General features: G+C 36.8%; 1 protein-coding gene across 2 annotated transcripts in view; it reads left to right on the top strand.

Moving 5' to 3' along the window:
* The window catches only part of cog5 (component of oligomeric golgi complex 5), a 115,521-nt gene that overhangs the window by 89,476 nt on the left and 9,623 nt on the right, over nt 1-16,422 (top strand). For both annotated transcript variants that reach the window (XM_063072545.1, XM_063072546.1), the window contains 7 exons: nt 1,656-1,755; nt 3,148-3,258; nt 4,985-5,047; nt 6,357-6,460; nt 8,716-8,947; nt 11,369-11,445; nt 16,020-16,146. In XM_063072545.1, the coding sequence (XP_062928615.1) occupies nt 1,656-1,755; nt 3,148-3,258; nt 4,985-5,047; nt 6,357-6,460; nt 8,716-8,947; nt 11,369-11,445; nt 16,020-16,146 (814 nt within the window). The remainder of the gene's footprint in view (nt 1-1,655; nt 1,756-3,147; nt 3,259-4,984; nt 5,048-6,356; nt 6,461-8,715; nt 8,948-11,368; nt 11,446-16,019; nt 16,147-16,422) is intronic.

Here is a 16,422-nt window from a genome sequence, read left to right as displayed (position 1 = left end):
TATTACCTTGTATTTCTTCCTCCCCTCCCCCCACCTTCTTACTCTGACCTCTCATCTTTTTTCCTCCAATCCTGATGAAGAGTCTCGGCCCGAAACATCAACTGTTTACTTTTTTACATAGATGCTGCCTGGCCTGCTGAGTTACTCCAGCATTTTGTGTGTGTCACTTGGATTTTCAGCATCTGCAGATTTGTTTGTGATTGGAGATAGGCAGCATGACTTTGTACCGAGAAGTCTTGCACCACAAATTTCATTATGTTTTTTTTTGAGAGGATGACTAAGATGATTGAAAGTAGGATGGTATCATATCTGCCTTAGGTCTTCTGTACTGGCCAATGATGAGGGACCTTGTCAAAACGAATCACATCATAGGTTGGTCCAGAAGATGTAAGGAACATGAGATCCAAAGTAAACCTGCTAATTGCATCTAAAATTGTCTTGGTGATAGGAGGAAGAAGGTAGTAGTGGAAAGATGCTTTTCTGATTGGAAGTCTGTGACTAGTGGTATGTTGGAGGGATTTGTGTTTGGACATTTGGCGATTATATATTAATGCCTTGAATGTCAACGTAGGAGTTCTGATAAGTAAGTTTGTGGAGAACATGAAAATTGGTGGTAAGGTTATGCAAGATCTTTTAGCAGAATATAGACCATAAGACATAGGAACAGAATTAAGCCATTTGGCCTATCTCGCCTGCTCTGCCATTCAGTCATGGCCGATCCTTTTTTTCTCCCCTTCTTCAGCCCCACTTTAATTTAATCCCACCAGGTATGAGGTGATGTATTTTGGGGAGTCAAACTGGAATAGGACATTTCCAATAAATGGTAAGGCACTAAGGAATATCGGTGAACAGAGGGACACTGGGGTTCAAATCTGTAGTAGAACACAGATATATAGAGCGGTGAAGACAGCATATGACATGCTTTGCTTGATTAATTTGTGCATACAATATGAAATTTGTAATGTGGTGTTGCAACTTTATAAAACACTGGTTAAGCCACAATCGGAATATTCGGTGCAGTGCTGGTTTCCAGTTGATTGGAAGGATGTGTTTGCACTGAAATGTGTGCAGAGGCAGTTCAGCGGGATGTTGCCTGGATTAGAGTGCTAGTTTATTGACAGATTGGATTGACATATCAAAACCAGAGCACACAAGTTTAAGATGAGAGGAAGAAATCTTAAAGGGGATCTGAAGAAAATATTTTCTACACAAAGTGGTTAATATTTGGACGACTTCCAGAGGAGGTGCTGGAGTTGGATACCATCATGATGTTATAGAGCCATTTAGCCAGGCACTTGGATAAGCCACGAGTAGAAAGATATATTTCTAAAGCAGGCAAATGGGATTTGTGTAGCTGAGCTGAAAGGTCGATGTGGATGTGGTGGACTGAACAACATTTTTCTGTACTTTACAGGCCATGACAAATTTGCAGGCAAATTTTGCGCATGGATGAGTTGAAGATAAATCATTTCAAGGTGCCTCTCAGAGTATGTTTAGTATATGTGTTTCTTCAGGTTGTGATAACAGAAGTATTTTTAGAAAGTGAGGCTGCATTAAAACACATTTAAAAATGTAAGATGATGTTTTTAATTTAAAATTAACTTTAATTTAAATTTATTATGGTTTTTAACATATATTAATTCCTCTGTTTTCAGTGAATTTAATGTGGCTTCTGTTGATCCAAATCTGTGCCTGGCTGTTGCAAAGAATGTTGCTAAAACCATTCATTTATTTGGAGTGAAATCGGAACAGCTAGTAAGTATGGTATAGATCTATTTCCAGGGTTGTTCCTGTAATACAAAATGATCAAAGGCTGTAAATTTCTTAATGGACTGAAAAAATAATAGACTACACCATTGCTTCTAAAACATCATGTGATTTAGTTTTAATTCACCAAATTCCTAGTCATCTTCAACATCGAATAACAGGGCAGTGATGCATGTCAGTTGTGCCTCATATTGAACCAGGTGTTCCTTTTATTCATTTGTGACATTGAGCCTTTGCTAGCAAAGTTGAGATGTGGTATTTATGTATAATTCCGTCCTGAACCAAGATCACTGCAGAGGACAAGTAATAGTCACCCTTATTTGTGCATCAGTAATCTCAAAGAAACAAGGTTGGATAAGGCTGAGATATTACCTTCTTTATGGACTTTTTTTTATGACAGTCTGAAGATTAATCATCATCCTTACCTATAGCAGTTTTTTATTCTTTTTAGATACTGCTTTGGCCGGGTTTAAGCTTGTGATTTTTGATCAGTAATCTGGACATTTGGTTAAATACTAGCTTGACCATCATGCCACTCTATTTTTTGATTCGGCATCCTGTCTTATCCTAGGGACAGGTAGCCTAATATTGGGGGGGTGGGGGCAGTGGGGAAGGTGTTGTGTTTATAGATATGCCATGTCATGATTTTCTGATTGATTTTTAAATTAGTACTTTTGATATTTTATATTTTCTGGACAGAACAAAGGAGGCTAAACATTGACATTCTATTCAGGAGTCTTCACAGGATTGTTGACAGTTTGTCTATGAAGGGGAGAAAACACAAAATTGATATTTTTTTTCTACTTATATTTCTTAATGTTTGTGCAGATGACATCGTTTCACATTATGGAAAAAATAGGAAAGCAAAACCACCCCCTGTAACTATGGCCACTAAGTATCTAGAGTAGGACTGCAAAATGGAATACAAAATACAGTGGCATACTGGTCACATTACTGAATTTTTTTTATTTTATTTAGAGATGCAGCACAGAACAGTCCCTTCTAACCAACGAGCCACACAGCCCATTAACCCACCTATTTAATCCTTGGTTAATCACAGGGCAATTTACAATGACTAATTCACCTATTGAACTGGTACATCTTTGGACTGTGGAAGGAAAGCAAAGCGCCTGGAGGAAACTTACGTGGTTCACGGGGAGAAGACACAAACTCCTTACGGACGGCGTTGGAACTCCCCGAGCTGTAATACTGTTGTGCTAACCACTACGCTACAGTGGTTTATATGTGGTAACCAGATATCTGGGCTATTGACCAGGAATCACAAGTTTGAATCCTACCAAAGCGGCATTAAGGAGATAAAGAGGAAGAGTTGTCTACGTAATTGTATTTGAAATTGTGTTCAACTTAATTTCTTAACAGCTCTGTACTCAAGGAGATGCAAGTCAAGTGATTGGGCCTCTAACAGAAGGACAGAGAAGGAACGTAGCAGTCGTGAATTCATTATACAAATTGCATCAGTCAGTGTTGAAGGTAAGTGTTACTATATATTGTTGAGTGTGAAATCTGTTTTTATTTACTTATTATTTAATAGTGATGAAGAAATGTCTCTGGCATGTTCTTCAGCAGATGGAAAAGATTTTTGGTAAGATAACATGTACCAGCTTGTATATTCCTTAATTTTCACCACTTTTCATAAACCTTTAGATAAATTAATGAATAATTTGAAATATTGTTTTTTTAAACATTTGCACAAAAGCTGTGTCTCTCCTAACACTATCACCTCACACAAGTCTGATTTTGCTATTGTTTAAAAAGACATGCGTATTTCTTCCCACTGCCCTGCTCCTAACATGGATTCCTGCCTCAAACTTCAAAATTCAAGGAGGATTCCAGCACTATTGTGAAGCATTGCATGGTGGGAAAATGGAAAATCCGTTATTAAAAGGGTCATTAAGGAAAGCTTATTAAGTTTTGCTCAAAGTTGAGCCAAAACATTTTCAGGACTTGGGGATTAAAAAATGACCACACTTGGCGTACTCTGAGGAGTTTAAAGCCCTACATGTTCAACTGAATGGAACATAGACTTTGGGCTGATTTATTAAAACAGATTATGTATGCCATGGATTTGAGGGCAGTTGAGAAGTATTTTTATGCAAATAGGGGTGAGAATCTGAAGCTGACTCTGTAAGAGTAGTGAAGAAATGTATTTGGAAATACGCTTAAAATTCCTTAAGCTACAAAGGTAAAAACTGGGATCTAGAATAGGGCCTAATGTTAATCATTTTGAACTCTGTCATAGCAAGTGATTACCAGGACTGAGAAAACTGTTAAAGGACGTTCTCAAAACCTGCTTGAAAAGATATTAGATCTTTGACGCATGGGCATTGCTGGCCCAAGAACGCACAACAGGTAAAGAAGTATGTAGAAAACCACTGAGCACTTGCATTTTTCTGGACCGGCAGTGAGGACCATATGTTGGGAGAGTGCCAAAATTTATTCAGTCCATCCACCGCTTGACCATTAACCTCCTCTATCTATGGTTCCTGCGCACAACTCCCCAGTTAAGTTTGATTTCACAGAACTGTAGTAGAAGCAACTGATCCAAAAGACTGGCTAAAAAGAAATGGGAAAAGCATAGATTCCCTTTACTTGAACTTTTCAATGTTTGTGAACTAGTTCAAGGAGCTTCATGAATATTCCTGCGTTACTTTGAGGCAAAAACTATTCTTGTTTTCTAGACCGAGCTGAGTGGAGAAAAACAGGCAAAATGTTGCCATTTTAACTTGAATACAGGAGGTAATGCTTGCTTAATGATTAACTTTGTGAAAGGGTTATCAAAGATATATTATTTTCTTCATTTGGCTTCCACTGCAACACATGACGTTATCAAATAGGGAGAACACAATTAAGTTTTAAGAATTTTGCTTATGGTTGTTTTGTGACAATCACATAATCTAGTGTGACTAGTCTTCTTCATTGCGTAAATATTTTAGCCACAAGTGATCAGTCATTCAAAATGTTACATTTTCATCTGTGTTACATGTGAAGTACTTTGGACATTGTAGGCATTACATTTGGGAAAATTTAGCTATGAGATGTAGAGTAAAATTGTAAAGATGACTGGAATTTCAAACACCAAGTTATGAATGATGCATAGAAACTAACTTTCATTGGAGAAAAGGAAGTTGAGAGATGATTTTAGATATCCACAAGATGTTCTACATGCCATAAGTATATCTGTTGTTTGTTTTTCCAGATGCTGTCTACCCTGAGTTCTTTCCCTTCAGCTGTTGAACAAACAGTTAGGACAGCACTGGAGGTAAGTTGGTTCTGTTGTTAGTATTCTACCTTCTCTATTCATAGAAATGGCTATTTTTTAAAAATTTCCTGCTTATTAGGACCTTTGAATGAAAACTAAGTCTTTGTTATTGCCATGATGCCATATCAAATTTCCATTCACATGGATTATCAGTGGTTTGTACTGTCTTTTTCAATATAATCACTGAGGTCAATTCGAAGACTGTGCAGAGAAACTCTACATAAATATTAGCACTTCTAATGCTATAAGGTGCCCCTGGCCAGTTAACAGTATCGCTTTGGATAAATCTAGTATGTAATGAAACAAGTTAATGGGCATAGTGAAGTTCATCTCAATGGAGGGGATCTACACTGCAGGTGAAGGTTATAACTTTTGAGAAGATGACTATAATGTTTGTTTAGATGGGAAATGCAAACCTCAAGGTTACTGCTTCAATCCTGAGAAACCATCTGAAGCAGAGCTGGATGGTTTGCAACCATGGTGTTGTTTTTGACACTGAATCTCATTTTCATTCCTTCACTTGTTCCAGTACTGCAAAGGCATAACCACTTGGCTTTATTGCAGTCCCGGTACATCTGCTGCTGAAACCCGCATTTCAACGTATTACCTTTCATTTCAACTACTCTATCTGACCAGACTCATCTACCATAGTTTGTTAACCCATATTCATCCAAACCTCTGCTGCCCATATTTTAACTTCCATTCTTTTCCCTCAGTTGTAGCTGGTTTTGCCAATTTATACTGGCTCCTACTCTGACAATATCTCAATTTTAAAATCCTCACCATCATTTTTAAGACTGCTGTAGTCTCATCAACCTCACCCTCTGCACTAAACTGCCATCTTCATATGACACCTTCAACTGAAACATCTTTTTGCCTTTATCATTCTTTGCTTCACTTTGAAGCTGGCCTCTTGCAATCTTCTGAGTGGCTCCACCAGTGGTAGCTCAGGCATCAAATGCCTTGACCCTAAGCTGTAGAATTCTCTTCACAAAATTCTCCAAATTGTGATCTCTTCCTCTCAGATGTACTTTAAAACCCTCCTCAACTGTACCTAACTAGGTCTTCAAAGTAAAAGAGCCGGGTAAGATTAGTTAAACATTGTTTTCACTTAACAAATTACAGTACTGCTGACCTTCCTTTGTCTTTAATTAACACATGCAAATTAATTTTGTGCTGTACAATAAGCAGTGTTATACTGCTGGAAATGTATCACTCAGTGTTCTAAATTAACAATTTAAACAAAACATATGCTTAAAATGTTACCTGTTATGATACTGACTAGATTTAAATTTCAACTTTTTCTTAGACAATTCAAGCTCTCATGGGAAGTGCAATACAGCCACTGCTAAATTCTGTGGAAGATTCAGTTGAAGCCATTATCATCACAATGCACCAAGAAGATTTTGCAGGGTATTTATTACAGATTATAAAATTTCACAATCAATTTAATATTTGATTCCTCTCGATTCAAAGTTTTATTTTTTCCCCCTTAGTAGAAAACCTCGCCTTTTAATTCCTTAGGAGTTTGCAAAGATTCGGCATGTCATCTAAAACTTTGACAAATTTCTATGTGTGGTGGAGAGTATATTGACTGGCTGGATCACAGTTCGGTATGGAAACACAAATGTTCTTGAATGGAAAATCCTACAAAAACTAGTGGATATGGCCCAGTCCATCATGGGTAAAGCCCTCCCCACCATTGAGCACATCTGCACGAAATGTCGTCGCAGGAAAGCAGCATCTATCATTAGGGGGTCCCACCATCCAGGACATGCTCTCTTCTTGCTGTTGCCAACAGGAAGAAGTCACAGGAACCTCAGGACTTACTGCCAGGTTCAGAAACAGTTATTACCCCTTAACCATCAGGCTCTTGAACCAAAGGATACAACTTCACTTGTCCCATCATTGAAATGTTCCCACAACCAATGGACTCACTTTCAGGGACTCATCATCTCATGTTCTCAATATTTAATGCTTATTTTTCTATTATTATTATTATTATTATTTCTTTCTTTTTGTATATGCACTGCTTATTGTCTTTCGCATGCTGGTTGAATGCCTAAGTCGGTGCAGTCTCTCATTGATTCTGATATGATTATTCTATTATGAATTTATTGAGTATGCCCACAAGAAAATGAATCTTAGGGTTACATATGGCGACAGATATGTACTTTGATAATAAATTTACTTTGAACTTTGTCCCAATGGTGTTACACAATTTTATACCCAGTTGTTAGGTTCTAAACCTACATACCACAACTGCTCACCTAACAAACACATACAGATGCATAATTCATTATTCAACTTTTGACAATATCATAGTTAAGATGTTCCTGCTTAGTGACTGTAAACATGCAGTTCCAGGTAGATTCGAGTAATGGTGGAGCCCCATCACATATTCTCTTGGGGCAACTGTTTGTACATGATCGCAAGGTGCTGCAGAGAATTGTTGATACAGTACATCATGAAAACTAGCCTCTTCTCCATGGACTCTGTCTATACTTCTCACTGCTTCAGTAAAGCAGCCAGAATATTCAAAAACCACACCCGCCCTGGACATTCTCTCTTCTCCCCCCTTCCACCATAGAAGATACAAAATCCAGGCTTTCACCCCACTGTAATGAGCCTATTAAATTAAGCCTAGTATGAGAAATTGGACTTTTGACCTCACAATGTACTCCGTTATGTTCTTCAGCCTTATTGTTTGCTTGCACTGCAATTTCTGTGTGGCTGTTACGCTTTATTCTGAAATGTTATTATTCTGCCTTGTTCTGCCTCAATCTATTAGGTAATGATTGTAACTGAGTGAACAGTATGCAAGACAAGCTTTTCACTGTATCTCAGTACATGTGACAATAATAACCAATTCCAATTGTCTTTTGCCACCTGAAGCCCAGCAATACTAACACCAAACTGACTCAGTTCTTCAATAATCTTTTTTGGTTGGTCTAGTTTTTTTCTATCGAAATATGTTTACAATTTCCATCCATACAGTGCCCTAATTCTTCTTTCTTACATCAACAATGAACTTGAAACTTGCTTAAACATAGAAAAAGTTGTTTGGCTTCCCTTCTCTGTGATGTAAAATGATAAGAGACATTGGAAGGATCTGAAAATAAATTAGAATCACATAGCCCTTGACAGATTCTGGCATTCTAAAGTATTTCACTGCCAGTGATGTACTTGTGATGCTTGGCTCAGCCCTTATGAAAATGAGAGATGGTGCTGGAGAGAACACAGTATGGGGGCTTGGCAGTAATGTTGTTGAAGGGTCAAATGATGTAGCTGAGGAAACTGATTGGAGCTAAAAAAAAAAACAGCCTTCCTAAGAAAAGCTCAAACATGGGAGATACAGAATAACAATCAGTGGGCCTACTACCAAATCAAAAAGACATTGTGCATTAACAGTAGTGTGTCAGTGGGGGAATGGGTTGTGGAGCATTAGATGAGAACTCAAAATGATACTACTTAGTTAACTAGTCTTGTGTGACATAAAATATATGAATTGAAGTTTGTATGAAATGGGGATCTTTATAGCAAAATGCATTTGAACTTTACAAAGTACTATTAAAATACTTCGATTCTATTTAATAGATGTGAAGTTATTTATTTTACTTCTGGGAGAATAATGGAAATGAAGATATGTCTTGCATTAATTCGTACAGGTCCTTGTCTGGGAAGCCAGAGGTGCCATGCTCTCTTTACATGAAAGAATTGCAAGGTTTCATATCACGAGTCATGAGTGACTACTTTAAAAATTTTGAATGTGTGGATTTCATATATGACAGTACAGAAAATATTGCACAGAGGACTATTCAACTATTTATTCGTAATGCAAGTCTACTGAGACCTCTTGGTGAGGGAGGTAAAATGAGACTGGCTGCCGACTTTGCACAGGTAACAACTAACAATCATTGTTGCTTTTGTTTCCTCCATCTTGACTTATATTTTGAAATCTGAAAATTAAAGAAGTGTTTCAATGTAAGAAATGCAAAGTTAACGAAGAGTGTAGTTCAGACAAGTAGCATCTCCAGTGTTTCTTCAATAATGTCTCCATTGTCTTTCTGAAATGTTATTCACTATCTCCCATTCTGATAGCCTTTGTATTTGCCAGATGGGACTCCACCAAAATGGTCATAAGCAAGATGATCCATTGCTTGTTTGATTTCCACATGGCTCAGATCTGCTGCAAAATCTCATATTTAAAAAAAAAAGGAAATCGCCTTTTAAATTCACGAGAAAGTATAGGCCATCAACTTTTTGCTGTTGATATTTCTGTAGCAGCTATTTCTTTTTTATGAGGTTGAGTTGCTAGCTTGAGCTCAACTCAGCACAGATGGAAAGCGTGCCTGGAGAGACGGCTGAGTTCGAACTCAGGAGCCTTTGCTCCAAAGTCTGGCGCTGATGCCACTATGCCACCAACCGGCCAAAATCTCATATATTTTTCTTTTATCCTTTCCTTTGCAACTGTAACAGGTCTAATGTCTGCTCTTTCTTTCAATTTCGCATTATTGTCTAGACCACCAAACAAAACTTATTTGTGATGTTACTCTTTTTGTTGTGAAGAGTAAATATAGATTGTGTGATCACTTAGCTGAAATCATGTCTGCAAAAATATCCATGATTTTGTTTTGCAACTTCAGATTGCCCTTTCTTATCTAAATCTATTACACACTAAAATCATGCTTTGAGAACAGCACTGAATCTTTCTGCAGAATACTATTTAACCCTCTCGTTTAGCAACTTTAGACTTTAGTTCCATCCTCCATACTTTGGGATACTTTTCCGTCCTTTTATATTTTTTCTGGGTTATTTTCTTTAGCAGTCAAAATATTTTTAGTTACATACTTTCCCAAAGAAAGAACTGCTTGTATTTTTATAGGACACCTTGCATCTCTAAGTTCCAAATCACTTGTGGTTGTTAGAAACATGGCAGCCAAACTGGGTGCACGGAGCTCCCACCAATGTGATGTGGAAATCCTGATTTATTTTAGCATATAGATGGAAGAATGAAGGGTATTGGGGATAGGTTTTCTTGCTCATGTTGTTCCTCTAAAAACAGAGGGATCTAAATTTAACTGCTATGACAGAAAAGGACATTGTAAACCACAAAATTGTTCTGTGCTCTTATTAACTATTTATAATTTAACATAATTTTCTGCACTGTTACAGAAATTTTACCTTTTAAAAATGAGCTTGTGGGTGTAGCTTTACTTTTCATTCATGTTCAGCCTCTACTTTCATAACTTGTTTTGTAGCTTTAATTTTTCTTGAGTCAATGGTACCCTACATTAAGGGAAATAATGCAATTGTGAAATAGTTGTGCTGTTTGTAAACAAAATTATTCATAATTCAGTGCATTTCTGCTATTTTCATTTATGTTTATCTTTTCATCTCTTCCTCATTTTTGTTTCTTGTAGGTTATCTCATTCTAATGATGTACATAGTCAACTACACTTACCCATTTTCATTTCTTTGATTTATTTGACATACTTTAAACTAACATTTAACTTTCTTCATAGACTTGCTCATGACATTCACGCATTTAAAACAAAAATCTAAGTCTAAAAGATATCCATCAGTGTAATGCTATGGATTAAGCATAGCATTTTCAGCATGTAATCTATGCTGGCAGTTGAAAGGGAACGCTACTTTATCGGATACACTACTTTCCACTTGTGATGGTAAACTGAGGGTTTATTAAAGAATGGGGGCATTTATTGGCCGGTTAAGTTTGCCATTATATATGAGATCTTGCTGTGCATACAGGCTTTTGCTTTCCCAAATGTGGGAATCACCATATTTCAAGATTATCATGTACACTTTGAGGCATTTGAGAAGCTTGACAAGGTCTAATATGAATACTTTGCAGGAGAGCTTGTGTTCAGAATATAAATCTAGGATATTACAAGGGAAATTGCTGAAAAATTTAGAGATAGATTCTTAAAAATGAAATAAGATTTAGAATTTTGTTCAATTTAATCATTTTTATCAATGGAATTTTTGTATCTGACCAGTAATGCTTATCTTAAAAAAAAGTGTTAAGTTTTGGTTAAAGAAGTTTTCAAACGACTCTAGAATTTTCCAGTTGTCAGAGTACATAAAATTTTAATTTTTAAATTTAAAGTTTATTTTGCTACTTTCTGTAAATGTTACATTTTTAATGTCTACATTTATCAAAGATTCAAGATAAATTATGCCATTTAGTTTTTTAAAAGACCAGTTTGATAATGTATGTTATCTGTTCAATAAAAGTAAGCAGTTACTTTATTTGATATGTTGTGTTAGAACTTACACTGTTATCTTACAATACTACAGATGGAATTAGCTGTGGCACCACTTTGCAGAAGAGTATCTGATCTAGGAAAATCATACCGATTATTAAGGTCATTCAGGTTAGTTACATTCACATAAAGAATGAATTTTGGGCGAGACTTAAATCATTGATAAAGTGCATCAATTATGATAACTTTCCTTAGTCTGTGATACTCCCAATTTTTCACTTGTATTTTATAACCTGAGTAATTTTTTGATAGTCTTTGCAAAAAACTGTATATGTAGTTTTTATTTTGCAAAGGGATTTAAATTTTAAAACCATTTTTTGTGCTGATGAAGTGATTAGAAATTAGCTAGAATTGTGCAAACAACATTAATCGTAAAACAGCATGTGTGCTATATGTATTGTTAGAATTCAGAGAGTGGGATGGATTTTCAGTGAGGTCCAATTATGCCTTGACAAACTATAGAATATATGACTTTAAAACTGCTTCAGTTTCTCTGATTAGTAATAAAATAAACTGCATGTATAATCAATGAATAATCTGGGATAAGATATATGGACTAGATTATGAAATAAATCGAGATTTTTTTTCAATAAGACATGAATCAATGTCCTGAGCACTCGACAAAGCTAGTGGCAATACATTCAGAGAGCAAACAATGGCGGATTGTAAGGAATTAAGATGATTGAATTTAAACAAAAATGATTCCTGACAGAATATTTGTTGTTAATTTTTTTTTACTTCTTCAGTTTGACAGAAAGTTGATGAAGTTTTGGAAAGTGTAGAGGGTTGTTGTAGGTTGCAACGAGACATTGACAGGATGCAGAGCTAGGCTGAGAAGTGACATAAGGAGTTCATTCCATTAATGTGTGAAGTGATTTATTTCGGAAGGTTGAATTTGAAGACACAATACAGGGTTAATGGCAGAATTCTTCAGTGTGGAGGAACAGGGTGATCCATGTCCATAGATCCCTCAAAGTTGTTGCAAGCTGATAAGAAGACATATGGTGTATTGGCCTTCATTAGCTGGGGGAATTGAGTTCAAGAGCCTCTCACTGCTCTCCATCTATAATTTCTTTGGCCCTTCAACTTTTCGACCACATTTTGACTTAGACTAACTATTACAGCCTCTCATATCCCTTTTGCCAATCAACTTTCCAGCTCTTAGCTCCATCCCTCCCCCTCCTGTCTTCTCCTATCATTTCGGATCTCCCCCTCCCACTTTCAAATCTCTTACCTATCTATTCTTTCAGTTAGTCCTGACGAAGGGTCTCAGCCCAAAACGTCGACTGTACCTCTTCCTAGAGATGCTGCCTGGCCTGCTGCATTCACCAGCATATTTTATGTGTGTTGTTTGAAATTCCAGCATCTGCAGATTTCCTCATGTTTTCGTTTACCAGGATGCTGCCTGGACTAGAGGGTATGTCTTATGGAGGTAGGTTGAGCAAGCTAGGTATTTTCTGTTTGGAACAAAGGAGAATGTGAGAAAACTTGGTAGAGGTGTACAAGATGATGAGGCACAGATAGTGAGGATAGCCAGAGACTTTTTTTCCCAGGGCGGAAATAGCTAATACAAGGGATCATAATTTTAAGGTGACTGGAGGAAAATATAGGAGAAATATCAGAGTTAAGTTATTTACACAGGGAGTAGTGGGTGCGTGGAATGCCCTGCCAAGGTGATGGTAGAGGCAGATACATTTAAGAAGCTCTTAGCTAGCCACATGGATGAAAGAAAAATGGAGGAAAGGATTATGTAGGAGTTTCAAAGTTCAAAGTAAATTTATTGTCAAAGTACATGTATGTCCCTGAGATTCATTTTCTTACGGGAATTCTCAATAAATCTATAGAATAATAACAGAATTAATGGAAGACTGCACCAACTCAGGCATTCAACCAGTGCACAAAAGATAACAAACTGTGAAAGTACAAAAAGAAAGAAATAATAATAAATCAATAAGCATTAAATGTTGAGAACATGAGATGAAGAGTCCTTGAAAGTGAGTCCATTGGTTATGAGATTATATTGATCTTAGAGCAAGTTAAAAGTTCAGCATATCTTAATCTCTTTAGAGTAGGTTAAAAGATAGGTCCTGTACTGTGCTGTACTGTTCTACATTCTAGAATGGCAAGATTCCTTGGTAAAAATGACTAGGTAATCAATGTTCAATGGATGTTTAAAAATTGACCATGGCAGCAGTAAAAATATTTTTGTGGAAATATTATTAGGGTAACTCTTGCATGTAAATAGAAGGATAGATTTTGTTTGAAACTGCATTCAAAAAGCAGTACTTCCTTAGTATTACATCGAAGTACCAGCTTTGTTAATTGGTACAAGTCACTATAGTGAGACTAGTATCCACAACTTTTGCATTCAAAACCAAATGAGCTGCAAGTGACACCTATCGAATTATGAGGTGGCATATAATAAAGCAAAAATTAGAGGATTGGGAACTTTTAAAAAGCAGCAGAAAGCAACTAAAAAGTAATTAAGAAGGTAAAGATGGAATACAAAAGTAAGCTAGCCAATAATATTGAAGAGGATACCAAAAGTTTCTTCAGTTACACAAAATGTAGAAGAGAGGCAGGAGTGCATATTGGACCGCTGGAAAATGATGCTGGAGAGGTAGTAATGGGAATGAAATGGCAGATAAACTGAACAAGTATTTTGCATTGGTGTTCATCGTGGAAGGCCCTAGCAGTATATAGCGGAAGTTCTATGTGTCAGGGGTCATATAGTGTGTTAAGATACCATACCTAGCAAGAAGGTTCTTAGGAAACTGAAAGGTCTGAAGGTAGATAGTCACCTGGACCAGATGATGTACATCCTAGGATTCTGAAAGAGGTGACTGAAGAGAACATAGAGGCATTAAGAATGATTTTCCAAGAATCATTAGATTATGGAATAGTTCGGAAAACTGGAAAATTGCAAATGTCATTCCACTCTTCAAGAGGGGAGAAAAGCAGAAGAAAGGCAACATTAGGCCAATTAGTCTGACCTCAGTGGTTGGGAAGATGTTGGGAGGCACATGGTAAAAATAGGCCATAGTCAGCATGGTTTCCTCAAGGGAAAATCTTACCTGGCAAATCTGTTGGAATTCTTTGAAGAAATAACAAGCAGGATAGTCAAAGGAGAAGGGGTTGGTGCTGTATATTTGTATTTTCAGAAGCCCTTTGACAAGGTGCCACACATGAGGCTGCTTAACAAGCTACTAGCCCATGGTATTACAGGAAAGATTGTAGCATGGATAAAGCAATGGCTGATTGGCAGGAGGCAAAGAGTGGGAATGAAGGGAACTTTTTCTGGATGGCTGCTGGTGATTAGTGGTATTCCACAGGGGTTTGTGTTAGGACTGAATCTTTTTGTTATTGTCAATGATTTGGATGATGAAATTGATGGCCTTGTTGCAAAGTTTGCAGGTGATGTGAAGATGGGTGGAGGGGCAGGTAGTTTTGAGGAAGTAGAGAGGGTGCAGAAGGACAGACAGATTAGGAGAATGGGTAAAGAAATGGCAAATGGAATAGTGTTATGAAATGTATGGTCATACACTTTAGTAGAAGAAATGGTTGACCACTTTCTAAATGGAGAAAAATTACAAAAGACTGAACTGCAAACAGACTCGGGAGTCCTTGTGCAGGATCCCTTAAAGGTTAATTTGCAGATTGAGTCTATCGTGAGGAAAGCAAATGCAATGTTAGCATTCATTTCAAGAGGATTAGAATATAAAAGCAAGGAAGTAATATTGAGTCTTTATAAAGCACTGGTGAGGCCTCACTTGGAGTACTGTGAGCAGTTTTGGACTCCTTATCTTCAAAAGGATGTGCTGAAACTGGAGAGGGTTCAAAGGAGGTTCTCAAAAGTGATTTCAGGATTAAATGGCTTGTCATATGAAGAGTATTTGATGGCTCTGGTCCTGTATTCACTGGAATTCAGAAAAATGAGGGGTGACCTCATTGATGCCTATCAAATGGTGAAAGGCCTTGATAGAGTGGATGTGGAGAGGATCTTTCCTATGGTGGGAGAATCTAAAACCAGAGAGCACAGCCTTAGAATAGAGGAGTGGCCTTTTATAACAGAGATGAAGGGGAATTTCTTTAGCTAGGAAGTGGTGAATCTGTGGAATTCTTTGCTACAGGCAGCTGTGGAGGCCAAGACTTTATGTATATTTAAGGCAGATGTTGATAGATTCTTGATTAGTTGGGCATGAAGGGGATTGAGGCTAAGAGGAATATTGATTAGCCATGATGAAATAACGGAGCAGACTCAATGGGCCAAATTGCCTAATTCTGCTCCTAAATCTTATGGTCTTATGATCATTAAAATTGACTGAAAATTTGATTTTTAGCAATTCACAAGAATATAGTTCTGTTTGAGTAAATAACTGAAATTCATTGTGAAGCCACAAATTGAAGATTGTATAATTTGATTAAGGTTCTTGGAAGAGGTACTTGTATTGCTTTATAAAATATTATTGGGATAATATGATCTGTATCACTATTGGTATGGTGTGCATTAGTTACACTAGTGTGATATTGTTTCAGATAGCAATGAGTTAACAAAAGCAGCAATATCAGAAGCCATAGATCATATCCTTGACAACATGGGAATTCGGCTAGTATTACATCCTATACAAGTTCAAGATTGATTTTTTCCCCCCCATATTTGCTTAAATCTGTTTTGTACTTCACAGACCGTTACTTTTCCAAACAAGTGAACATATTGCTAATAGCCCAGCGGCAGGGGATATAATACCATACAGCACTATTCTTCATTTCCTCTTCACCAGAGCGCCTACAGATCTAAAGTCACCTCACCAGGTATTTATCAAATTTCCCTCTTTCTGTGAATTAATATATATCACGTAACAAAATGAATCAGCGTACTTTGATACATTGAAGCTCTAATTCAGGTTTTGTCTTTTCATTTGAAACTTATTTATCTTCTGTACGATGTAAAATGCTTTTATCTTTCAGTGTCTTGACATAACACCAGTTATGTTATCCCTAGCACTATAATTAAATTCTAGAGGTTTAATTTAGGTGATGTCTTTCAATTTATTTATCTAATCTTGACGTAATATTTATTTACTTAAT

This window comes from Mobula hypostoma, chromosome 20 (assembly GCF_963921235.1).
Source record: "Mobula hypostoma chromosome 20, sMobHyp1.1, whole genome shotgun sequence".
Classification (NCBI taxonomy): Eukaryota; Metazoa; Chordata; class Chondrichthyes; order Myliobatiformes; family Myliobatidae; genus Mobula; species Mobula hypostoma.
Note: the sequence above shows the minus strand (reverse complement) of the source record. Positions and strands in the feature narration are given on the sequence as shown.